Source organism: Pristiophorus japonicus, chromosome 5 (assembly GCF_044704955.1).
Source record: "Pristiophorus japonicus isolate sPriJap1 chromosome 5, sPriJap1.hap1, whole genome shotgun sequence".
NCBI classification, from domain to species: domain Eukaryota; kingdom Metazoa; phylum Chordata; class Chondrichthyes; family Pristiophoridae; genus Pristiophorus; species Pristiophorus japonicus.
In genome coordinates, this window is record NC_091981.1 from 262,887,115 (window position 1) to 262,913,209 (window position 26,095).

The 26,095-nt window shown below is 42.2% G+C and overlaps 1 protein-coding gene across 1 annotated transcript in view; it reads left to right on the plus strand.

Moving 5' to 3' along the window:
• The window catches only part of LOC139264688 (disco-interacting protein 2 homolog C), a 622,729-nt gene that overhangs the window by 543,179 nt on the left and 53,455 nt on the right, over positions 1-26,095 (plus strand). Inside the window, exons 29-33 of the mRNA XM_070881594.1 lie at positions 3,773-3,882; positions 9,709-9,807; positions 11,225-11,355; positions 15,060-15,228; positions 23,841-24,011. Coding sequence (XP_070737695.1) covers positions 3,773-3,882; positions 9,709-9,807; positions 11,225-11,355; positions 15,060-15,228; positions 23,841-24,011 — 680 coding nt within the window. The remainder of the gene's footprint in view (positions 1-3,772; positions 3,883-9,708; positions 9,808-11,224; positions 11,356-15,059; positions 15,229-23,840; positions 24,012-26,095) is intronic.

Here is a 26,095-nt window from a genome sequence, read left to right on the forward strand (position 1 = left end):
ACATTTTAGTTCAGTCAATATTATGTGATATTGTTTGAGAAACAAAAGTGATGACCAAAGCCTTTAGTTTCAACACACCACAGGTTGAAAAGAATGAAAGAAAAGATGAGGTAAATTCGGAACTAGTGATTAGATGATAGGTTTTGTTTTTTAAAGGCTCAAGATTAGGACGCATTTATTTGTACTGTTAAAATGGCCGCTCCTTGTCTCTGATTGGTCCCCTTGGAGGATAAGCCACACCCTTAAGTTTCTCTGGGTTGTGAAACTGGAACCGCTTAGCCCAAATTCTCAATGACTTCGTAAATTGTAACTCGATCCACTTTGACTTCCAGAAGCCACACAGAATAGATCTCCCCAGAAGCCACCAAGTTCCAGCCGAAGTCCCTTACCCCAGCACAAGTGCATGACCTCCCAGCCCCCCACCGCCCATCATAGATGAGGCATTGTGTGTGGATTGTTAACAGGTTTATTGGGTGTCGTGACAGTTGGATTTCATCCTCGCCAACGATGTCGGGTGTGGGTGTCAAGGGGATTGGAAGAACATGATTTGTCTTCCTGGAGTTCGCTCTCTCCTCCCCCTCTTCCCCCCCCCCACCCCCCAAAGCCAGGCTCGCGCTCTCTTCCTTCCCCCCCCCCCACCCCAAAACCAGGCTCTCACTCTCACTCCTCGCCCCCCCCGTCCCCCAATCAGGCTCACTCTCTTTCCCCCACCCCCAATCAATTCCAGTGGGGAGCTTGAGGCTTGGGGCCTGGCCGGTGGCTTGGGGCCTGGCCGGTAGCTCGGAGCTTAGGGCCCAGCGGGGGACTCTGGGCCCGGCGGGGGGGGCTGGCACGAGGCCCAGCGGGGAGCCCGGGGCCCGGCGGGGAGCTCAGGGCCCGGGGCCCGGCGGGGGACTCGAGGCCTAGCGGGGAGCTCAGGGCCCGGGGCCCAGTGGGGAGCTTGGGGCCCGGCCTGTAGCTCGGAGCCCAGGGCCCAGCGAGGGACTCGGGGCCCGGCGGGGGGCTCGAGGCTTGGGTCAGGGCTGCTCGGGTCGGGGCCGTTAAATAGGTTTGTGCCAGAAACAGAAATTGGCTCCGGAATCAGGGAATTATCTCCATGCTCAGGGCTGCTCGGTCGGGGGCTCAGCGGGCAACATGGTCGGAATGATTCCGGTTCGGCACTACACTTCCAGTCCTGCACTTCTGGTTCGGGCGGGAGGCATCGGGGGCGGGAACTCCATAGCAAAAGCACAGTATAAATAGTCACTTTGTAAAGATTATCGCAGAAAGGGGAGACTCGGGAACCTAAGGAGTTCCACAGTTTTGTGATGCTCACATTTTGACATTTTCATTGCTTATTGAATGGAAACAGATGATTTATTGTACTCTGTGAGGCAGCATATTGATACACCAATGCGGACTGCCCATTTCCTATTTCTTTGCATTGTTAGTTTGTTACCTCAATAGTGTGGATTTTCTGATCAGCATTATTCCCCATGTCAAATAAGTGGGCTATGTTAAAACTGAGTAACCCACTTGAAATACATGGGTTATTGCCAAAGTTAAAATAGTGTTGATCAGAAAATGCAGGTCAGTGTCTTTTTTAGTTGGTTCCATTTTGCAGTAGTAGGTAAAAATGAAACTGCAAAAAATACCATTTCGTTACCAAGGACCTGGGTGTCATGTACACGAATCACTGAAAATGAACATGCAGGTACAGCAAACAATTAAGAAAGCAAATGGCATGGCCATTTATTAGCCTTTATTACAGGAGGATTTGAGTACAAGAGTAAAGATGTACAAGAGTTAAGATGTCTTGCTGCAATTATATACTGCCCTGGTGAGACCACACCTGGAGTATTGTGTACAGTTTTGGTCTCCTTACCTAATGAAGGATATACTTGTCACAGAGGGAGTGCAGCAAAGATTCACCAAATGTATTCCTGGGATGGGGGATTATCCTATGAGGGGAGATTGAGTAGACTAGGCCTATATTCTCTAGAGTTTAGAAGAATGAGAGGTAATCTCATTGAAACATACAAAATCCTTACAGGGCTTGACAGGATAGATGCAGGGAGGATGTTTCCCCTGGCTGGGGAGTCTAGAACCAGGGATCACAGTCTCAGAATAAGGGGTCGACCATTTAGGACTGAGATGAGAAATTTCTTCACTCAGAGGGTGGTGAATCTCTGGAATTCTCCATCCCAGAGGGTTGTGGAGGCTCAGTCGTTTATATTCAAGACAGAGATCGATAGATTTTTGAATATTCAGAGAATCAAGGGCTATGGAGATCGTGCAGGAAGGTGGAGTTGAGGGAGAAGATCAGCCATGATCTTATTGAATGGTGGAGCAGGCTCGAGGAGCCAAATGACCTACTCCTGCTCCTAATTCTTATGTTACTTCAACAACTTGAAAGATCGCAACAGGTTATGGTACAAATATCAACTTTGCACAGCACTGCTGTGAGTACTTTTTTATTTAAAAAAACAAGTTGACAATTGCTCGCCCTACTTTATCATAACTGGTTATAATTGAAATTGTTCTCCTTGCAGCCTAATAGACAGTGAACAGTTATCATTGATCTTGAATGTTGTCAAAGGTTGTTGAGTTTAAAAAGGGAATGAAACCCTCTAAAAGCCTGAGATGTTATTTCAAGGTTCATTGTGTAAAGGGTTTAAAGGCATGGAGGAAAGATTGGATGAATAGATGGAGAGGGTTGTTCGCGTGTTTATATTTATAACCTTTAGATCATAGCATCCATACTTACTATAGTGATACAAGGGAGAATGAAGATTATTTATCCCTTATCCCTTAACTTAAGGGAAGGCAGCTGCAAGTCAACATTAAACTGCTGCAGTTACTTTGTCACTGGGATTTACCCAGTTGAATGTTTTTAAATTTGTACAGCAAAGGTTTAATTTTGACATTTTTGTAATTTGTTTTTATTAAGGTTAATGAAATGGCAAGCGTAGAGGGTTTATTTGCAATTTGCTGCACTCGCTTGGGAAATTGCTAAGTCTGCCAGCCAGTTATTAAGAGAACCACGGCAGAAATAGCATTAACAGTGCATAGGAGATTCAAACCCATTTTACATCACTTACTAATTTCCTAATATTAGGTACAAATGTACACAGAGATGGACATTTCACTCAACTTCCCAATGCACAATGGAAATCATTGAATCATCCAGCACAGAAGGAGGCCATTTGTCCCATCTGCCTGTGCCAGCTCTTTGAAAGAGCGATCCAGTTAGTCTCAGCCCCTGCCCTTTCCCCATAACCCTACAAATGTTTCCTTTTCAAGTATTTATCCAATTCCCTTTCAGGCAGTGCATTTCAGCTCATCACTCACCGTGTTTTTAAAAAAAAAAAATCTGCTCATCCCCCCTCTGGTTCTTTTGCCAATGACCTTACATCTGTGTTCTCCGGTTACCGACCCTCCTGCCAGTGTAAAACAGTTTATCCCCACGTACCCCGATCAAAACCCCGCACAAATTTTGAACATCTGTTATGTCTCCCCTTACCCTTAATGCCACAAGCATGCAGTGTCTCTTCATTGCCAATGGTGACCCAGGATCTATGGTACTGTTGTCTCGAACATGGACAAGATAGTCTCTGATTGCATTTTAGAAAACATGTATCAGTGTGATTTTGATGGATGGCTTGGAGGGAAACAGTTAGCCTTATTGTGGCATTCTCAACTGTTATACTTGTGCGTTCCATAGTGGCAAGCTTACCCATGATCTGCATATATACAGCAGTTCGGTTCCTTAAGTGCATTAATTTCCTTTCAGATGATTTGCCAAAGAGACGGCCTGCCCAAATTTACAAACCCTCAAACCCCGACACTTTGGCCTACCTTGATTTTAGTGTATCTACAACAGGAATGCTCGCAGGGGTGAAGGTAAGAGAACATAGAAGCTTTTGTCTGATGTCTCATGAGTCTTTGTCTTACTGAAACGTCACTTGCTTTTTGTATCACACATCTTGTCTTCATACCTTCAGAATTACAATTGAAACATAAGATAAAAGGGATATAGACCTAGAGAAACTTCAAAACTTTTGGTTACTTGAATCCAACTTGGGGCAATTATCTGGAATGAACATGCTTATATTGAGGTGGCACAGCATATTGGAGCAGTCGGGCACAGGTCGAATGGCCGATCTGGACTGGCCTGCCTTGGAGAGAGAAGTTGCCAAGTGGAGGTCTTTCCCACTGGGAGAGTCACCACGGTCCACTCTCTCAAACTCTGAGCAGTTTTTCCAGAGTGATGTTGGTGGAAACCCAGCAGCAGGTCTCCATTGTATCCCACAGCTGGTTTGTGATGTAGTGACACTGAATAAAGATGAAAGGGAGAAAATATTTCTGCTTAATATCTCCCTTACTTTATTCCCTGATATGTGCCCTGACATGGATTTGAGTACCTAAGTAATATTGTATTTGTGAGGTAGATCATTTTAAATTTGGTTGTTTGTATGTATTAAGCTAAATTACCGTGCACCATTTTGTATTATTCATCAGCCTATTTATAACTTAAATAGATACGGTTCATTTTTTTTAAGTCAAAGTCACTTTTATAATTACTGAGGACTGGTGAACCATTTGGATTAGACTTGTCACTTTGAAGGCATTGTCAATGTCAATTATCATTGGATAAATGTTTTTTCTGCCTCGTTTGTTACTAGTTTGTTTTCTTTTACTAGAAGTAGCACTTATTGAGGAACAAGTCCGAGCAGATTGGCTTGCTTATCCTTAATCACCGTGTCTCCATAAAGGTCATTGTAGGATTGCCACCTTATTATCAAAACCAGACAGATTGCAGTATTAAGGCAGGACAAAGGGTGGGACCGTGACATGAGTTCTGATGTTTACTTTGCTGATAATGAAAAATAATTGAAAATTTAAACTTTGTAAAGTTGAGTTTCAGAAACTAAAAGTAAATAGTAAAATTGATCTGTATTTTAAAAATTTTAGAAATTTTCAGACATTACACTCCAAAACAGTACTGTTCAGTCTAGACTGGGGCAGGTGGCAATCTTAGCAATTTTCTATTCACCTAACCATATTGGTATTTAAAAAACTTACTCATGAGCAGTTTGATCTGTGCTAATAAGAATATTGCCAACCCATGCACTGACATAGTGACCTCGATAATCTGCTGAATCGATGGTTAGATTATGAAATGCATTTTTCATAAGACTGTATTGCTCTGTAATAGGATTGCAAAAAATGCCAAATTTTTACGTAACCATAAAACTGGCATTTCTGCAATTGCTACATAAGACTGTACATGTAAGATGCACCTGTGAAATGTAAATTATCTCTGAAATTAAATACTCAGTTTTGAGACAACAACTTAGTGAAAGGTTTAACTTGATATATTGTAAGTTTGCTGAGGGAGTTATTTTTTTATTATAAAGTGTTTAGTCTTAAAATGTTGCCGATGTTAATTTTAGGCTTAAAAATCCACTGGTAATGACTCTCTCGTTCCAAATGTGGGCAGACATAGGATTTATTAGCTATATGTCTGCGCAAAGTATGTCTACACACAAGTGTTGTAGTTTTGTTGACATTGCAAACAATGTATTTTTGACGGTTTTGTTTTTTTAATGTTTGTGCTAAAGATATTCATAATCATATTTGTAATATTTAAATGTTTTCATTTAAAAAAAATAGAATAAATGATTATTTTAAATCTTATAAAATGTAATGTACCTCCGGATGGTTAGGTGGGTAAATTCACTGTGTGGTATGGATCTAAACCGCACAGAACAGGAGTGGCTCAGAAACTGATCCTTGTTCTGTGCTGAGTTAGCTGTTCTCACCCAGGACAGTGGTTGGCCATAATAGTTGCCCTCCGTAACCATGGATTGTCAAAGCAAAAATATAAAATTAATTGCAGTTCCTGGTCCTGATGGCTATCCAATGACTTCTGCTGGGTTATGCAAATGAACGCATGATGTGGCTCAGTTGGAATGCACCCACAGTTGAATAGTCAATCAATATTTATTATCTGGGTTCATAAAAAATATAGCCGCTTCAATGATGTCTGAAACATGTGAAACCATACCCAGCATCAGCTGGCTCCTTTGGTAAGAGAGAAGGAATTATGTTTGGAGAAATGTATTTTTGTGTGACAGTGTTAGCTGCTGCAGCCTGAAGGATGGGTTGGTACGAAGCTGGAAAAATGTCACAGCTTCCCTCTGTATTAGGGAGTAATCAACCTACAAACTAGCAAAACATCAAATTAAGTTTGAATGTCTAGCAGAAAACAGAGAGCAGGAATAAACGGGTCATTTTCGGATTGGTAGACTGTAACTAGTGGGGTACCACAAGGATCGGTGCTTGGGCCTCAGCTATTCACAAGCTATATCAATGATTTGGATGAGGGGACCAAATGTAATATATCCAAGTTTGCTGATGATACAAAGCTAGATGAGAAGGTAAGTTGTGAGGAGGATGCAAAGAGACTTCATGGGGACATAGACAAGCTAAGTGAGTGGGCAAGGACATGGCAAATGGAATATAATGTGGAGAAATGTGAAGTTATCCACGTTGGTAGGACAAATAGAAAAGCAGAGTATTTTACAAATGGTGAGAGATTGGGAAATGTTGGTGCTCGGAGGGACCTGGGTGTCCTTGTACACGAATCACTGAAAGTTAACATACAGGTACAGCAAGTAATTAAGAAAGCAAATGGCCTCAGAGTAAAGATGTCTTACTGCAATTATATAGGTCCCTGGTGAGATCACACCTGGAGTATTGTGTACCGATTTGGTCTCCTTTCCTAAGGAAGGATATACTTGCCACAAAGGGAGTGCAACGAAGGTTCAGCAGATTGATTCCTGGGATGGGGGCATTGTCCTAGGAGGAGAGATTGAATAGACTAGACCGATAATTCTCTATAGTTTAGAAGAATGAGAGGTAATCTCATTAAAACATATAAAAAGTCTTATAAGGCTTGACAGAGTAGAAGCAGGGAGGGTGTTTCCTCTGGCTGGGGAGTCAAGAACCAGGGGTGACAGTCTCAGAATAAGGAGTCGGCCATTTAGGACTGAGATGAGGAGGAATTTCTTTACTTGGACGTTTGTGAATCTTTGGAATTCTCTTCCCCGGAGGGTTGTGGATGCTCAGTTGTTGAGTATATTCAAGACAGAGATCGATAGATTTTTGGATATTAAGGGAATCAAGGGATATGGGGATTGGGTGGGTAAGTGGAGCTGAGGTAGAAGATCAGCCATGATCTTACTGAATGGCGAAGCAGGCTTGAGGGTCCAAATATCCTACTCCTGCTCCTAATATATTCTTAGAACTGGGATTCAGATTCATAGTCGATCATCTGGCTACAGCCCACTGCTGGAGTTCTCAGAACACTGTGACATTGTTCTTGCATCAAAATACTGGAAAAGCAATGCAATTTGTTTATGGTATTTTTTAACTGGCCTTTGAATTACTGTCTGTTGCTACCTCTGTGCTTAGATATTTTAAAACTGCTTATTGCAAAATAATCTTTCTCACCTGCATGTTTAATCTTGTGGTTTTGTCTTTTCTTGCCTTTGTAACAGTTCAGTGTAGAGAATAAGAAAGTAATGCGTATGCAAACAGTCATTAATAACATAAGAAAAATTCCTCCCATTATAGAACTTGACAAATGGTTTTATTAAATGTATCAAAATAAGTCATTTTATTAATTTTACCTAATTTGTATATGTAAATTGTTGAATGTATATTGTACTTCAAATGTTCCAGAAGGTTGGCATAATAGTCTTTCACCTCTGTGATGTGGGATCAAATCCAGCCCAGGCTGATGAACTGAAAGTCACTTCTGGTTGTAGGACCCTGTCTGAAATCGGTTTTGGGTCGTCTCAGTCCAGTTCAGAGTGGGCATGTGCTTACATCACACATTGGTACTAAATTGGCACTCTTGCTTAAAGAGGGTGTAGAATATATGGTTTAAGAAATTTCACAATAGTGCAGTAAGGGGGTGCTTTCCTGAGGTTTGGCCCGAGGCATATTGTTGAAGCACAGTATAACCAAACATAAGTATTTGGTGTTGACACTTTGGCCAAAATGAAAGATACTCCATTCCTCAGCAAGAGCATTCCTCATCGAGATGAGCACAGAAAATTCATACACATGCACATTAAAAACACTCAAATGTACCTTTATATATCATGTGTAGAGTATAATCACTGGATGGTTACTTGTATTGGCACATTTTTCTGAGTAACTGCTCAGATTAAGATCATGACAAAATACGATTTTTTTAAAACTAACCCCACATTTAGGATTGTACAGTTTATTATTGTTTTTTTCGACAATAGTTATGTTAATTGTCCATGATAACATGCATAGCTTTTTCTGGCAAAATAATCTTTCCTCTATAACTAGAAGTTGTATATTCATGTAATCCAGGAAATGTGCCATGGCATTATTAGGTTTTTTGTGCTATTTACTGCTTTAAAACCAAATTAAAGCCTCTTTGACTCAACAATGGCATTTTCATGAGTTGACTTGCTGTAACATTGTAACACTAAATGATGTAAGGTTTTTAGGCAGTGCTTTATGAATATTTGAACACTGAAATTCTATTAATTTCCCCCTTCATGACTGCAATCTTTATATGTCAGAATCGTTCCTAATCGAGCTTTAGACTTTGTCAAATTTTATTCAAAATCGCAGTGAATTTAGAGCAATTGCTGACAGACCTAAGCATAATGATCATTCATTTATAATTTTTTATTGTGCGTGTATAAGAAATTATTTTTATTTTGCAATAAATATGGAGGTGATATTTGAAAAGTATATATAGTGAAAGGAGGAACTTGCTTACAGTTCTGACTACTGATTCTTAACAGTGCCCTTGCAACTCATCTTATTGGAGTGTGAGAACAGGCCGTGACACAGATTGGAGGACTCTGTTGATGAACCTGTAGTAGCAGCACTAAGTACCCTGCAGCAAGGAACACTTCCATTTTCCACTTGTTTGCCTTTTGCACTCTCGAGATTGGACCAAGATTGCCACAACTCAATTCTCTTGTGACCTTCACTGTGTACATGTGACTTTCATTTGTCATCACTGGGTTGTGTTCAGTCTCAGGCTTGCAGAATGAGAGGCTTTGTCTTTGACTGCTATTTTATATGTCTAGCATGGATCCTGCCACAGCTAATATTTAAAATCGTGTTTATTTTAATTAATCGTAAAAAGATACTCATTACCGTCATGCAGCATTTTCTTTCTATAGTTCCCTCACCCCCCCCCTGTCAAATTTATTCATATGTCAAAACTATTGGGGAAATAATACAGTATTTTTTATTTTTACTGAGGAGAATGGAAATAATTCCATTGCATTTTTTTTCCTTCAATGTTTTGCTTTATTTCTAGCCTGTTCTCAAAGGAGAGAATGCAATATTTTGGCCCATTTAGATCTCCACAGACACCATTAATATCATGTGTTGGTCACTGCACGGAGACACGCTTGAACAGTGTGGGAAAGAGACCCCCCTCACTCACCCCCAAAAAGTGACCTCACTAAACTTAACAGTACTTTCTCTCCTAGGGGAAACCAGAGTGTGATTGTTGGTAAAGAAACTTGGGATTGAAATTGGGTTGTCCCATTTGAGAATCTTAACACTTTTGCATTGCAGCTGAAACAATTCCATTGTGTAAAATGTAATGGCTTTCTTATGTGCAGACTACTAAGAATTCTTAGTTTGAATTAAATGTAGAAAAACTACTGCTGGGAGGTTGAAGACTCTTACACAGGAGCACCTGGCATATATACACAAGCCTTGCCCTCTATTTCCATCAATCAGTTCACTCATAATGTGAGTCCTTTGATAGACTATTGCTATTTTTATTCATGAAAGCCATCTCTCCTGCTATATGAATGTTAGTCAAGTCCCCAAAGACCCGATTGAGTCATCTAATACTGTTCTCAGATGCTTTATGATTTCATTTTATTTGGATTTTGTGAATTTATTGGATTTTCTATTGTTGACCGTAAAATAATTTAAAAATGAACATGTTTTTTTACAAACTAATTGCTAAACTGCTTTAGATGTTTTCAGTTATGTGTAGTTGATCATTTTCCCCAGTTGTTTCAATGTTAATTATAGATCCTAAAATATTAACACATTTTAGACAAATCTGAAACAGAAGAATGAACTAACTGAGAGAGCTGGGTCTCTGATTTATCTATGAAATATCACTTAATTAACAGGTTGAGCCATTTTAAAAGTAAGAAGTCATGATTTTTGATTCTAAGGTTTTCAATTTATTGCGTCAGAAGTTTACTTCTAAATAGGAATAATTTCCAGTATAACTTATCAAATTGTAATTTTATACTACACAGATTATGATCATTTTATAGTACATGTAATTTATATATTTTTAGTACTATATCATCTCTTCTGGAAGCCTACACCTGTCATTTATTGACTTGTACAGAGTGTTTTTTTTAATTTCTTTCCGAAGATGAAAAGTGCTGATGCATTTTTTTTGATGGTGGAGAATTTATGAGACGAAATATCTATTTGCAAATTGTCATTTTAGAAATAGGTGGGGGCGGGTGGAAGGAGGCAAAACTGCATGCTGACAGTGAGATCTTAAGTTGATTTAATAGAATGGTTTACTTTACAAAGGGGAATTAATGCCCAAATGGCTCGATTTTCCCATGAGTGCATGTTGTAAATCTGGGAGCAAGCCCATCTGGAATTGCCACCCATAGTGGGAAGCTAACGCAGTGGGTAGCCACAAGGATGAGGTCAGTCAACAGTGGGATTGATCGGCCCTTCTGGCTTCCAACCATGCACGTTCAATCTTATGTCGCATGGTAATCATTTTTTTTTTTAAATGCAGATATGCTATAGGATAATCAATGTTTTAAATCCATAGATGAGGCTAGGTTTCAAATAATTTAAATCTGTTTGTGACTTTATAAAAATACAATTTTAAAATTAGTCAGTCCCGAGACCTATGCCAATTTTACTATTATGAAAAAACAGTTTTGTGAGAAATACTAAAATGATCCCCACTGAGAATTAATTTTGCAAGAATGTCTTTAAAGGGCATTGGTCCATTATTTTTTTTAAAATATTTAAATTTACTCCACGCCACCATAGTGCCTATCTTTGTACCGATGCCGCTGTGAGAGAAAGTCTTGATCAAATTATTCAGTTGATGAGAAAAAAAACTTCAATTTTATGCAGGCATTTCTAATGAAACACTTCCTTTGTCCTGCAGATGTCCCATGCAGCAACTAGTGCCTTGTGTCGTTCCATAAAGCTGCAGTGTGAGCTTTACCCATCGCGAGAAGTAGCTATCTGCTTGGACCCCTACTGTGGGCTCGGATTTGTTCTTTGGTGCCTCTGCAGGTGAGGATCTGACATACAAACTGCTTTGTTAATGAACACCATTTATCCATTCAATCTTAAAGCTCCCAATTAACCACCATGGTAAACATAATAGAAAAGTAAATGATGAAGCCCATCATTTTGTCTCCAATGCTGCCCAGATATTGAAACTCTGGGGGAACACATCCCATTCAAAATATTTGCCACTCCCCAATCCGCGATTGAAAAAGATATAGCCATAAAATGGATCAGCTGCCCGATAGAAACTATTGCTACTTTTCTGCTCTTTCTGACTTCTTTAAAATTCCAGAGTGAAGTGTGTTTGACCAACCTCAACTGGGTTTCTCAGCACCCTTTGGTTTGGCATGTAATTGTCAGTCTTTCAGGATCATTACTAAATGGCAGTCTTTGCTAGCTGTCTAACTGGCATGTCTGCACATGTCACAATGCACGCTTGGGAAGTAAACTAATGATCCCAGGGAAATCCCAATTGGAACCTTTCAGGATATAAAGTTCATAGTAGCTAGAGTTCAGACACTGTTGATCCTACTCTTTCATTCTCGGCCTAATCCTTTCTCTAAATACATGGGTGGGTTGATAGCAATTATCTGTTGTTCCAACGCTAGATCATTTGTGCTCTCCTTGCAGATGTTCAGCTTTGCAGCATTAAAGGGCTAATGACAGCTTGGTTCAGTTGGTAACACTCTTTCCTCTGAGCCAGAAATTTGTGGATTCAATCTTCACCCCCGAACTTGAGCACCTAATGTGGGCCGACACTGCAGTGCAGCACTGAGAAAGTGGCAGCTTTCAGATGAGGCACTACGCCAAGGCCCCATTTACCTATTCAGGTGGCTGTAAAAGGTCCCTTCGTATTATCTGATGAGCAGGGAGTTCTCCAAACTTATATTCTCCCCTCAATCAAACCCAGCAGTTTAACTGGTTATGCATCTTCTTTGTGGGAACTTGCAATGTGCAAATTGGCTGTTGCATTTGTCTGCATAATGACAGTGACTGCACCTCAAAAAAAGATTTTGGATATCATAAGGATATGTTAAGGTGCTATATAAATGCAAGCTTTACTAATGAGCATTTATATATTGTGTGCAGCAAGCATGTCAGCCTGTAAATGGACATGAACCAATTTATCCACCCATAACTTTAAGTGTTTAACTAGTAACATTAATTTTTTTTTAAATAACTAATAACAGGTGATGCATTCATGATTGTCTGGGATGTAAATGAAGTATTTTTCCAGCTTTCCCCAAAAGTAAGAATCTCTTATAATACTCTTATGCCTTCAAAATGTAATTCAATTTCCTTTTCATGCAGTGTTGGTCTTCAAGATAGCAAGTACCTTATTATAAATATAAAATATTTTGCTCTTGAGGACGTGGCTTAATCCAGTTAAAACACACACTACTTGAAGCTGTGAATAATTTTCTGTATTGTGTTGTTTGTCCTAATAATATATCAAATAGAATGCATTGAAATAACTGAGAAAAATAAACTCTCTGTTGTAATCATCTTTTCAGTTACTTTTAAATTCCCAGCAGACCAAAAAGTCAGACCCAAAGGAATGCTATATTGAATATAGCATTAATCGCGTGAGACTATTATTTACAGACTTTCTCGGACAGATTGGAAATGCATATAAAGTAACAGATGGCTGGGTTACATTAGGAAGGTGAAGGCTGTCTCGAGTTAGTTTTAGGCACATCACTCCTTCACAAACCAGCTCAAAACCAATGAGAGACTTCTTACATTTTATTGATTTATCCACCAACCATCTGTGATGCACAAAAATATGACATTTTTAAGCTGTCCAATGTTGTATAACAGTAGACTCATTTATATAATGATTTATTTGCTTTGTTGGAATTTTGTTTAAAAAATGGATAAAATTGTTGCTCTAGGCTGCTTCATATATAACTGCTTTGTCAACTGGTTGATGGCATCAGTTTTATTGACGCGTATAGAGTTGACTCATTTTGGAATTTTTCGGTATCTGATGCATATGTGAAGCCAAGCAACCAATGACTAATGTTTTCCTGAACCAAATTCTGATTAATTTAGGGATAGATTTTACGATTCTCTTGCCTTATAAATGCAAACAGGCGTTATCTGCAGCCAATTCTAAATCACAAGCTGTCATCTTGCGCAGTTTAAAAAATATTTTTTTAATGAATACTCGTTAGCGATCGAGACTCTCTTCACATTCTCTCGTCTCTTTAAACAACACAAACATGCCCAGTTACGATTGTAAATCGCCCTAAACTGGACTTCCAGTAATCCAGCGGATTGGTTGCTTAAAAAAAGTAGTTAACAGCAAATTTGTCAGTGCACAACAACATTATCTAAATTGGGACAGTAAGTAAACTACCTCAACGGCAAAGCAGTTGCAACCAGAGGTTGAAAAAACTATTGGGGAGTTCAGCGTTCTCCATTAGCAATGAAAGCCTTTCTCTTTTATTTTTAAAAAAGTGGATTTTGGTTCGCATGATGATTTCAAATTGTTCCTGCTAATATGAAGACGCAAACGATTCTCGTGATCAGAGTACATCTAGTAACAGCTGTGTTTCTGAATTCGATGTAATAGTGTAAAAAGATAGTAAATAGCAAATAATGTATTAAAGCATTATTTAATCATCATCAATTTTTGAGTGAAGTACTTCCAAACTTTTTGTTGTGGGTACAGTATTCAGGTGACAAAACACAGAATTTTCAGCACAGAAAGTGGACCCTTGCACTCTGTGCTATTGCTAATGTTCTAATATTTTACTTGATCTGTCGTTTAAGCTCTCAGGAGAACGCAAATCTTAATTGGTTAGGAAAACGTTATCGTTTCTAATGGAGGGCATTGAAATCGCTAATACTTCTCACTTGGATGTTTAGGACAACAATTTACTCTAATTCCATTTCTCCATATCCTTATCCAATTCCCTTTTAAATGATTAGATAATCTCTGGCTGAACAGCCACTTGTGGTAAAATGTTGCATGATTCATCAACCACTGGAAACGGTCTTTCACTATTTAATTTCTCAAAACTTCTCATAATTTGACATTTTTTCTTGTTCCAGTGGAAAAAGTCTCACTTTTTCAAGTTTTTCCTCTTAACTCTTGTTCCTGGTATATCTTTGCTATACCCATAACATGAATATACTTCACGTAGTGGGTGTTCAGAACTGCACATATACTCCAACTATGGCTTAATCAAATATCTGGCACAAATTCAGCATTCATTTTTTCCTTTTATATTTTATAGCCTTTTCTACTTTCATTTTCACGTTAAAGATCTATTTATCGGCACCGTGAGATCGATCGATCTCTCTCCCTCCACTCTACTAAGTCTTACATTTCGAGTTATTTTCCCCAATTTCCTTTCCACTATTAAACTGCATCTGCCATCTACTTGCCCTTAAAATAAAATTGGTACCAGAACAGAATCCTGAGGCAGACCACTACCCACATCTGTCAATTGGAAAAGCAGCCATTTTGCTCTCTGCTTTCTTCCTCCAGCCCATCTCTCCAATACCATGTGCCATAATTTTCATACCAAGTGGCAACTTATCAAAGGTCTTCTGAAAATCCATACAGACAATGTGCATCTCTTTATACACTCTGATTTCCTCAAACATTAAATTACATTAGTCAAGCATCACCTAACCTGCTTATGCTTTAGTATGTAGTTCTGCCTATGTTAATGCACAGGCTTCTTTCTTTGCAGTGTCTACTCAGGGCACCAGTCCATCCTCATCCCTCCTTCAGAACTGGAGATAAATCCCTCGCTGTGGCTCCTTGCTGTCAGTCAGTATAAGGTCCGAGACACCTTCTGCTCATACTCTGTCATGGAACTCTGCACAAAGGGGCTCGGCTCGCAAACTGAATCACTCAAGGTTAATGATTTTTATTTTTATGACTGCTAATCTTCAATGCTACGGTTTAATCTGCAGGCTCATTCAAATATTGGAGGCCTGCTTTTAATCTTTGCCTAATTGTGTGCGGTTGTGGATTAATTCTTGAAATGCAGTTATTATAGTTGGTAGCTGTGTAGTAATGGACATAATAGCCATCAAAGTCTAGAAATGTTTGTAAATTAAGTAAGTTACCAAATTGAGTGAATCAGGTTTGTATGTAAACATTAAACTGAGAAATCACTCCTCAATGTTCCTTCATTCACCGTTGCGCTTTCTTGAATCTTAGAGGACCATATGCAATGAGCAGCAATCTTCAAATCATCTATATTGGGCTGGATTTTCGGCTCATTTGTGACCCATTTAGCACCTCGGTAGAGCGCAAAAATGATTTTTTGGGGCGCGCCCGGGGTGAATTTTCGGCGAAAACTTAGCGCCCCGCTGCTGCTTTGACCGTTTGGATGACATAAATCGTCATGCATCACTGCGCTAGTGTCCCGGGCGGAACTTTCGAGTATTTTGCCCAATTGAGCGTCCGTCCAAGAACCCGCCCCGAGAAACCAGGCGGACCCAGGGTACACCAGGTGCTAATGGCGCCATCTTGAAAATGAAGGAGGAAGTTGCAGTTGAGAGTGATTAAAAGGATTGAGAGAAGAACACTGCGTTACTACATACTTTGGATTGTGAAGTTTATGTGAGTCTCTAGTTTGTTTTATAAAGGACATATAAGGACATTTTAAAAGATGGGGGCCATGCTAGGTGGAGAGCCAGTAATCCAGGCTGCTATATTCATACGGCTTCGAGCTGAAACAAGAGGCTGAGGTGTATAAAATTATGAGGGGCCTTGATCTAGTGGATAGAAAGGGCCTAGTTCCCTTAGCAGAGGGGTCAACAACTAGGGGACATAAATTTAAAGTACTTGGTAAAAGGTTTAGAGGGGATTTGAGGGAAAATTTCTTCACGCAGAGGGTTGTGGAGGTCTGGAACTCACTGCCTGAAAGGGTGGTAGAGGCAGAAACCCTCACCATATTTAAAAAGTACTTGGATGTGCACCTGAAGTGCCGTAACCTGCAGGGTTATCGACCGAGAGCTGGAAACTGGGATTAGGCTGGATAGCCTCTTGTTGGCCGGCATGGTCACGATGGGCCGAAATGGCCTCCTTCCGTGCTGCAAACTTCTATGATTCTATGATTAAGGCTATTGATTATCATTTGCAATGTAATCGAAGATATCGCAGATGTACGGGGAGAAGGCCTTACCCCCCACGAGTTTACAGGGAACATCGCTCATACCTCCAGCTCTCTGAGGCACAGTGTGTTTGAAGGCTGCACTTCCAAAAAGAGGTGGTCACAGAGCTATGCCAGCTCATAAAGGCAGACCTACAGCCTACCAACGGCAACATGACTGCACTGCCCGTTGAGGTGAAGGTGACTGTAGCACTTGCCTTCTATGCCTCCAGCTCCTTTCAGGCATCAGCGGCAGACATATGTTCCATCTCACAGTAAATTACACATTGCTCCATTCGCCAGGTTAATAATGCACTGTACGCACACAGAATTGACTTCATAAACTTCCCAATGACCAAGGAGACCCAGAATGAGAGGGCTGCAGGTTTTGCACGAATTGCGAGCTTCCACAAGGATCAGGGTGCACTTGACTGTATGCACATCACCCTGCGAGCACCTTTACAGAATGCAGAGGTTTTCCAAAACCGAAAGGGATTCCACTCCATGAATGTACAGATCGTCTGCGACCATACTCAGCGCATCATGGCAGTCAATGTCCAATATCCAGGCAGCATAGAAAATAGGTGTAGGAGTAGGCCATTCGGCCCTTCGAGCCTGCACCACCATTCAATAAGATCATGGCTGATCATTCACCTCAGTACCCCGTTCCTGCTTTCTCTCCATACCCCTTGATCCCTTTAGCCGCAAGGGCCATATGGAACTCCCTCTTGAATATATCTAACGAACTGGCATCAACAACTCTCTGCGGAAGAGAATTCCACAGGTTAACAACTCTCTGAGTGAAGAAGTTTATCCTCATCTCAGTCCTAAATGGCCTACTCCTTATCCTTAGACTGTGACCCCTAGTTCTGGACTTCCCCAACATTGGGAACATTCTTCCTGCATCTAACCTTCCAGTCCCGTTAGAATTTTATATGTTTCTATGAGATCCCCTCTCATTCATCTGAACTCCAGTGAATCCAGGCCCAGTCGATCCAGTCTCTCCTCATATGTCAGTCCTGCCATGCCGGGAATCAGTCTGGTGAACCTTCGCTGCACTCCCTCAATAGCAAGAATGTCCTTCCTCAGATTAGGAGACCAAAACTGAACACAATATTCCAGGTGAGGCCTCACCAAGGTCCTATACAGCTGCAGCAAGACCTCCCTGCTCCTATACTCAAATCCCTTAGCTATGAAGGCCAACATGCCATTTGCTTTCTTCACCGCCTGCTGCACCTGCATGCCAGCCTTCAATGACTGATGTACCATGACACCCAGGTCTCGTTGCACCTTCCCTTTTCCTAAGCTGCCGCCATTCAGATAATATTCTACCTTCATGTTTTTGCCACCGAAATGGATTACCTCGCATTTATCCACATTATACTGCATCTGCCATGCATTTGCTCACTCACCTAACCTGTCCAGGTCACCCTGCAGCCTCTTAGCATCCTCCTCACAGCTCACACCGCCACCCAGCTTAGTGTCATCTGCAAACTTGGAGATATTACTCTCAATTCCTTCATCTAAATCATTGATATATATTGTAAATAGCTGGGGTCCCAGCATTGAGCCCTGCGGCACTCCACTAGTCACTGTCTGCCATTCTGAAAAGGACCCATTTATCCAGACTCTCTGCTTCCTGTCTGCCAACCAGTTCCCTATCCACGTCAATACATTACCCCCAATACCATGTGCTTTAATTTTGCGCACCAATCTCTTGTGTGGGACCTTGTCAAAAGCCTTTTGAAAGTCCAAATACACCACATCCACTGGTTCTCCCTTTTCCACTCTACTAGTTACATCCTCAAAAAATTCCAGAAGATTTGTCAGACATGATTTCCCTTTCATAAATCCATGCTGACTTGGACTGATCCTGTCACTCCTTTCCAAATGCGCTGCTTCCAACATTTTCCCCACTACTGATGTCAGGCTAACCGGTCTATAGTTCCCCGTTTTCTCTCTCCCTCCTTTTTTAAAAAGTGGCGTTACATTAGCTAACCTCCAGTCCATAGGAACTGATCCAGAGTCGATAGACTGTTGGAAAATGATCACCAATGCATCCACTATTTCTAGGGCCACTTCCTTAAGTACTCTGAGATGCAGACTATCAGGCCCTGGAGATTTATCGGTCTTCAATCGCATCAATTTCCCGAACACAATTTCCTGACTAATAAGGATTTCCTTCAGTTCCTCCTTTTCGCTAGACCCTCGGTCCCCTAGTATTTCCGGAACGTTATTTGTGTCTTCCTTCGTGAAGGCAGAACCAAAGTATTTGTTCAATTGGTCTGCCATTTCTTTGTTCCCCATTATAAATTCACCTGATTCTATCTGCAAGGGACTACATTTGTCTTCACTAATCTTTTTCTCTTCACATATCTATAGAAGCTTTTGCAGTCAGTTTTTATGTTCCCAGCAAGCTTCCTCTCATACTCTAATTTCCCCCTCCAAATTGAACCCTTTGTCCTCCTCTGCTGAATTCTCAATTTCTCCCAGTCCTCAGGTTTGCTGCTTTTTCTGGCCAATTTATATGCCTCTTCCTTGGATTTAACACTATCCTTAATCCATGATGATTTCATCTTGCGTGAGAGCAGTGTCTCACACATGTTCCAGCGTCAAACACAAAGCCAGAGCTGGATGCTGGGGGATAAAGGTTACGGCCTCGCCACGTGGCTCATGACCCCCCCTCCCCTCCAGAACCCTCAGGCAGAAGCCGAGCATCGCTATAATGAGAGCCATGCAGCCACACGCAACATCGTCGAACAGACAATTGGAGTGCTCAAGCAACACTCCCGATGCCTGGACCACTCTGGAAGCTGCTTGCAATACTCCCCTCAGCAGGTCTCTGAGTTCATTGTGGTGTGCTACATGCTACACAACTTAGCCATCATGAGGGGACAGGATTTGCCAATGGTGATTTATTAAACATTGTAACATTGTAAACTTTTAATGTAACCTTCATTGTGAAACTTTATAAAATAACATAAAATAATTAGCTGCAGTGTGATCATTCAACAACATTATCAGCAACATAATCCAGATCATAATAACAGTGTGACATTAAACAGACAATGAATCCAGCATCAGCAACATAATGCAGCAAACCCAGTCCCACTATTTTTTTTACCACCAGCTTTTGCCCCCTTCCCCTTATCACCCTCCTTTGCCTGTTGCTCCTACTCAACGTGATACCAAGATGGCGTGCAGCAACGTTGCCAGAGCGCTGCTGTGTTGGGGGGAGAGACAATGGAGATGCCCCCTGGGGAAACACTGGCCCAGCTTGTGGCATTGCAGGCCTGGCTTCTGATTGGCAAGCCTCTTCATCGGCATCGCCAGCCACAGATGGTTTTGGTTTGGGTGTGACGGTGGGGAACGCAGAGAGTTATGGCGGGAGGGTTTATGGACTGCATCACCTGCCTAAGCTGAAGCAGAGCTTGTGCCTGTGATGTGCCATATTCCGCAAGGGTTCGCACCAGATTCTCCGGGACTCCACCGTCGCTGCTGGAGGCCATGAGCCTCGTGTGGGCACTGATGGCCTCGCAGGTATCACGGCTCACATCGGCAATCTATGACCCTACTTCCGTAATGGTCGCTTTGAGACTGTCGATGCTTGTGGGAATCCTACCCAAGACATCAAGGAGCTGATGGCTGACCTGGATGTTCTCCCTGGACATTCCCACCATGTCCAGTTCCAAATCTGCCTGTCTGTCAGCAGACCGACTTTCCCGACTCGCCCTCCGGCGAGATGGCATGCGGGATTCAATCCCAGCACTGCATTGCTGCACGCCACTGGTCCCAGAAGTGTCTATCTCGTCAAATCCCGAGAACATCATGTCTTTCTCAGAGGAGCTGAGTGCCGGTAGTGGAACAGGGATCGATTGAGACTGTGCCGGAGTCGGCTCATCCGTATCCTCCTCTTCCTCCCCCTCCAGACGATGGCCTGATGTGGAGTGGTCCCTTGAGGGATGCTTCCCCTGTGACTGGTCATCTGGAAGTAGAAAGCAACAGATGAGTGGTTAGCAGCAGGGGAGGGGCAGGGTGACATGAGGAAAGTTGCATGGCACAGGCTGATTTGAAGGACCGCTGCTACTCCATTATATCTAGTCCAGAGACACTGCAAGACATTGCCCCAACCCAGCCCAGGGAGTGTGCAGGACATTGCCCCAACCCTAGTCCAGAGACACAGCAGGACATTGCCCCAACCTAGCCCAGGGAGTGTGCAGGACTTGCCCTTAGTATCCGAGCGAGGGTCAGCGCCCCCAACGGCAGTTACCCGACCTGAGGCGCCGATGAGGCCTGCTACTCTCTCCTCGATGTCGGTGAGTGGCAGGGTCTGAGGCGGTCCGCGGCCTGTGTGCACCTGCTCGCGGCGATAGTGTGACTTCTTGGCCTGCAAAGTTGAAAATGGGAATGGTTCCATGAGGGTCCATCTTCTCTTGTGGCACAGATAGCCACCAAAGCCCTTGTACCATACTGTCTGAATGTAATAGAGTCCTCTGTTGAATGGCCTTGGAAGCTGCATGTGGTTCATCAAGAGGACATCGAAATGCGGAGCCATCTTAATGAGATTGAAGAAAGCAATCTTAATAATGTGTAAAGATCACGCATGGCAAGTAAGGTGCCAAATTAAGCCCACCTATGTGTCATGCATTTTAGGAGGCAAACCACAGAATGCTGTGAGGAATCATCAGCACGATAACAAAGTGTGTCATATTTATAATTGAAGTAATGAAGGAATGCCTGAATTAAAATTGTACTCACTCTAACGACCCTTGAAAGATCACTAAACTTCTTTCGGCACTGTATGCCGGTCCTGATTCCAGATTCTGAGGCAGAGACCTTCTCAGCGATTTCCCTCCAAATCCTTCTAAATATCACGAGCAGTGGTGTAGAACCACCCCGAAGATGCAACTCCTGCTGCCATCTTTCCACAGCCCCCACGAGAGCTTCATTAGCCTCGTGGCTGAATCGCCTGGCACGCTGTCTGGAATCATCGTCCTCCATCATCAAAATCCAAGTGTAAAATGGTTGATTCAGCCCCGGGTGTACTGCGCATGCGCGCGGCTGTGCCCTGCATTAGTGTTTGCGATCGGACAGAAGGGAGAGAAGAAAAAAATTAAATTTGCGCATGCGCAGAATGGGCGATTTTTTTTTTTTTACACACCGGAACTTTCTGCTCCGGCGCACACGTTATATGGTGCAACACCGGAGTTAATGCTAATACTCCTCGTGAACTTTCATTTGCCGACAGTTGCTCGCTCTGGCGCTAATGTTAACCCGGTGCTAAATATTTGAATCTATCACGAAGTGCGCCCGGAAATGGGCAAAAATGCAAAAAGCTGAAAATCCAGCCTATTGTTGTTGTAGCACAATAATGTGAAACACCTGCCCAAACATGGCTCTCAATGTCAAGTGGGGGAGAGGGAGGAACGCCAAAGGCTGATTTTCGGTTGGAGGCTTTTTCGGGCGATAATGGCGGCAGGGTGGTAAATGTTGCGGCGGGAAATGGCTTGCGTCTGCAGCCGCAAAATTCAGCCGCTGGGCCCCGAGTGCGGAGCGGAGCGCTAAGGGAGGCGTTCTACACCTCTGCAACAACAGGTCATCGACCTGAAATGTTAACTCTGCTTCTTCTCCACAGATGCTGCCTGACCTGCTGAGTATTTCCAGCATTTTCTGTTATTATATGTTCCACACCTCTCTCTTAGGGCGCTAGGCCAGCTGAGCAACTGAAAATCCCAAGCTAAAGAGACGTGCCTGAAGAGGGACCTCCATGGAAAAAAAATCGACACAAAAAACATTCCCAATATCTTGCTCACCCCACATAAAGACAAATCGCAAAAATAAAACAAAAAAACAAACAATCGCACTTACCTCATGCAGTCATTCCTTCTCTCACCACCGTTGGGACAGCTCCGACCACCTGGTTTTTCAGGCGGGTTGGCTGCGGGGCTCTGCAGGGTCAGCACGAAACAGATTTTGAGATCGGGACGATAACAGGAGCGTTGCACACCGGCTCGACGCTCCCGGGCGGTACTGCTCAGCGCCGCTGTAAAACCGGCACCAGATCTCGTGGTGGGGCGCCAGAAGCTGGCTAGCTGGCCGCCCGGCCGGAAATCATTTGCAGACACATAACCGCCCTTCCGGAGGGCTAATAGAAGCGCAAGCCCAATGAAAATCCAGCCCATAATGTTGAAGTTTCCATGTTCTGGATCTTCACTGGGAAACCAGAGTATAGCTGATACCTGGCGGAACCAAGTGTACCAGCCTACCAGCTCGGGGGAGCACCTGGAAATTCAGGCCAAGATCGCAGCCCTCCCGCCTCCCTCAAGGTTTTCGACCACATTTAAAAAATATATATATTTTTTAAAGCAGTCCCACAATATCTACATCATCTTTCTGGGGGTTCCCCAATCAGTGCTACCAGCCCAAGTACCGGAGCCAAACATTCTGGCTTTGGTTATATGGTGGCTGCTCTAGCTACTGAAGGTTCTGTTCCACCACCCTTACACCCAGGAAGTACAGAGATAGTTTTTTGTTTGAAAATGTTATATCCATTTGTGAATTTGCAAATCAGTTTCTTCAGGTAATGGTTTATAAATGTTCTTGAGACCTTCTGCACGATCAATTGTTTTATCGAGAGAAAGACTCACCATCATAACCGGCTCTGAAAATCATGTTTATTAAACAAAATTAAAATGAGCTTTTTTTGGTTTACATTTGCTTAAATGGTAAATACCGATGAAACAATTTTGGGAAGGAAAGTGACAAGAATGGACTGAAAGAAATCATTGGGTTAGACAGTGTGGGAAAGCTAAATTGTTTAATCTTTTTCAACTCCTGACAATGTTGGGCCTTGCAACTTCTACACTTACCTTTTTAATAAGCATTCCAAAAAAACATCAAGTCAAAAGCACACCAAGTTAATTATAATTATTTTTAAATATATATATTTTAAGGGGTATTTATGGTGAAACTTCCTCTATAAAAATGTCCCAACTAGGATTAGAGTAAATTTCTGTTTAGTGTAGCAAAGTTATTGGAAGCTATCATTTTACTTATGTAATGACCACAAGCCATCCTGGAAACTTATGTGCTGGGTCAGGACATGGCCTAGTTTCTAGCCATTCCAGTGATTCCCACTGATGGTCCGGCAAGGAAATGTTGGGGTGTCTGCGGATTTTAGGCTCCATAGATAGGGTAACGGTTACGCGTTTAATTTAGATTTTCCATGGAATGCAAAATTGCCAAATTAAGCAGAATAGCAATAAACATTAATGGCAGATTTTTCACCCTGAACGTTAACACTATTTCACAGTTCAATAATTTTTTTTGATTATCTTTTGCCTATTTGTTGTGTTTTTCTATGTTCAGACGAGGGGATTGGATCTATCTCGTGTACGGACGTGCGTTGTTGTCGCAGAAGAGCGCCCTCGAATAGCGCTTACCCAGTCTTTTTCTAAGTTATTTAAGGACCTGAACCTTAATCCAAGAGCAGTTAGTACATCATTTGGCTGCAGAGTGAATCTTGCAATTTGCCTTCAGGTAGGAATTTACACGCTTATAGTTATCTTTATTACAGTTGTTAGACAGACTGTCTGTTACTATTTGGCTGGCTTTTTAGATCTTTTAAGCTTTCTTCTGTTCTGTTCTGTACTTATCTGTTTCTCTGTATGACATACAGCAGTCGCATGCTTTATGCTTTGCTGTGAAAGTGCAAATTTTTTTTAAAGCATGCAGTTTACAAAATTGTGCATTCATGATTTCATTGCACTACTGCAGCCTCTCCCTTAGCCTTTCCATTTGATACAGATGTAGAGTTTGTATGCTATTTGTTGGAAAGAGATTGGCGGAGACTTTTTCTAATGTATCAAAAACAGATTAATTAACACGCTGGATCTGTATAATCGAGGTAAAGGACCGTGGATCAGAAATCAGTCTGGAACCTCCTATTTGCATCTAACAAGTATTTAAGAAAATTTATAGTTGCTTGTCTGTTGTAAGTTAGATCCAGTTAAGGATTTGTCCTTGATTCCTTTGTACCACATCAATAGAAGCAGTAAGTTATACAAAGTTTTGGAAAGGGTAGAAATTCTGTGACTTCGTAATAGCCAGAGCTGACCAATCAATGTCATTGAAATAGCAAATTAATCTCTGATTTGGGTGGAAATGTATTTTCTGTTTTTTTTTGGAGGAACTAGTTTCACCCAGGTATGGTAGCAAACATATACAAAATTAGTTATATTGGTCTCAATTTTGGCCCAGCCCGTTTTTCGACGCACTTACTGGAGTTGCGCCTCTTTTCTCCATTACAAAGTGCGCTGAAAAATTTCCTTTCCACTTTGGCTGCTGTCTGGCCTCTTCCCTGTAGTCACGCAGCGTAGTCAGTTGAGTTGGGGGTGGAGCCAGCGTTCTGCGCCGAAAACTATGCCGGGACGTCTGCACATGCGCAGTGGAGTCCGCGCATGCGCAGAAGCTCCTCGCCCCCAGTCTCCCCGTGTCTTGCTGCAGCCGCTCTGAGGGACCTGATGCCGGCTACTGGAATCGCTCCCACCCCTAGCCCAGGCCGAGTGGCCTCCCGGTACGATTTCTAAGAGATCGATCGCGCCAGGGGGCCACTCAGCCAGGGCTTGGGGCGATGATTTCTTATCAGTTCTCCTGCCCGCTCGCCCCGAGCCCTGGCTGAGTGGCCTCCTGCACCAGCCAGCCCGTTGCCTTCCCGGGTCGAGTTTGAAGATGAAGGTAGGACTTACTTCAATTTTTTATTTCTTACTGAATTCTTACTACTTTTTGTTTGCAAGGTTTGGTGGTTTAGGTGCAGGCAGGTCCTCTCTGTTTCCCGCCCCATCCCAGGCCGAATGGCCTCCGATGTCCCTACCTGCGCTGATTTCTTTAACTCTCCGCAAGGATTTTCTGAAGTGGCCACATACACTGGCCTAAGTATAAATGGAGTAACTATTAGCTGTCCAAAGTTGCCTAAATGGACAGAACTGGCATAGGTGGTTGGCAACGCCCCCTTTTGAGAAAAAAAAACGAAACTAAAATAATCGTAACGAACTCAGTTACACTGGTGCAAATTGATTGAGGAAAATATGGATTTTTAAGTTACACCAGAAAAACCAAGTTACTCCAAAAAAAAAACGGAGCAACTCCTGCCCAAAATTGAGCTCAATGTGTTGTCACGGCAGGGTTGTGAATTTTTTGTATTTCTGCCGAATTTAATCTGGGATGAACCATAATTGGTCAGGTGCAGTGGTAACCAACAAATGATCATGGGGCATCAATTGCAGACTGCACAGAATTGTTTCACACATGGGGGACAATTACTTACGTGAAATATGGGTTAGATTAGGGAGCTTTATGCAAATCAGGATAAAGGAACATTGGAGTTTTGCGGTGTTTTGATTTCATGACAGGAACATGGTAAACTGGTTTCCTGTGGTGATATGATGCACGCACAGTTATTGCTCAGCAATTTTACAGGGTATAGCTAGAATTTCACTCAATAGTGACATTTCCTTTCTACACTGTGTAACACAATTGTAAATCTACTTATAACAAATGTGATCACAGTTTTGTTGCGCATGGCACACAAAGGAAATCTTCTCTCTGTTAGCAATTTAAAAATA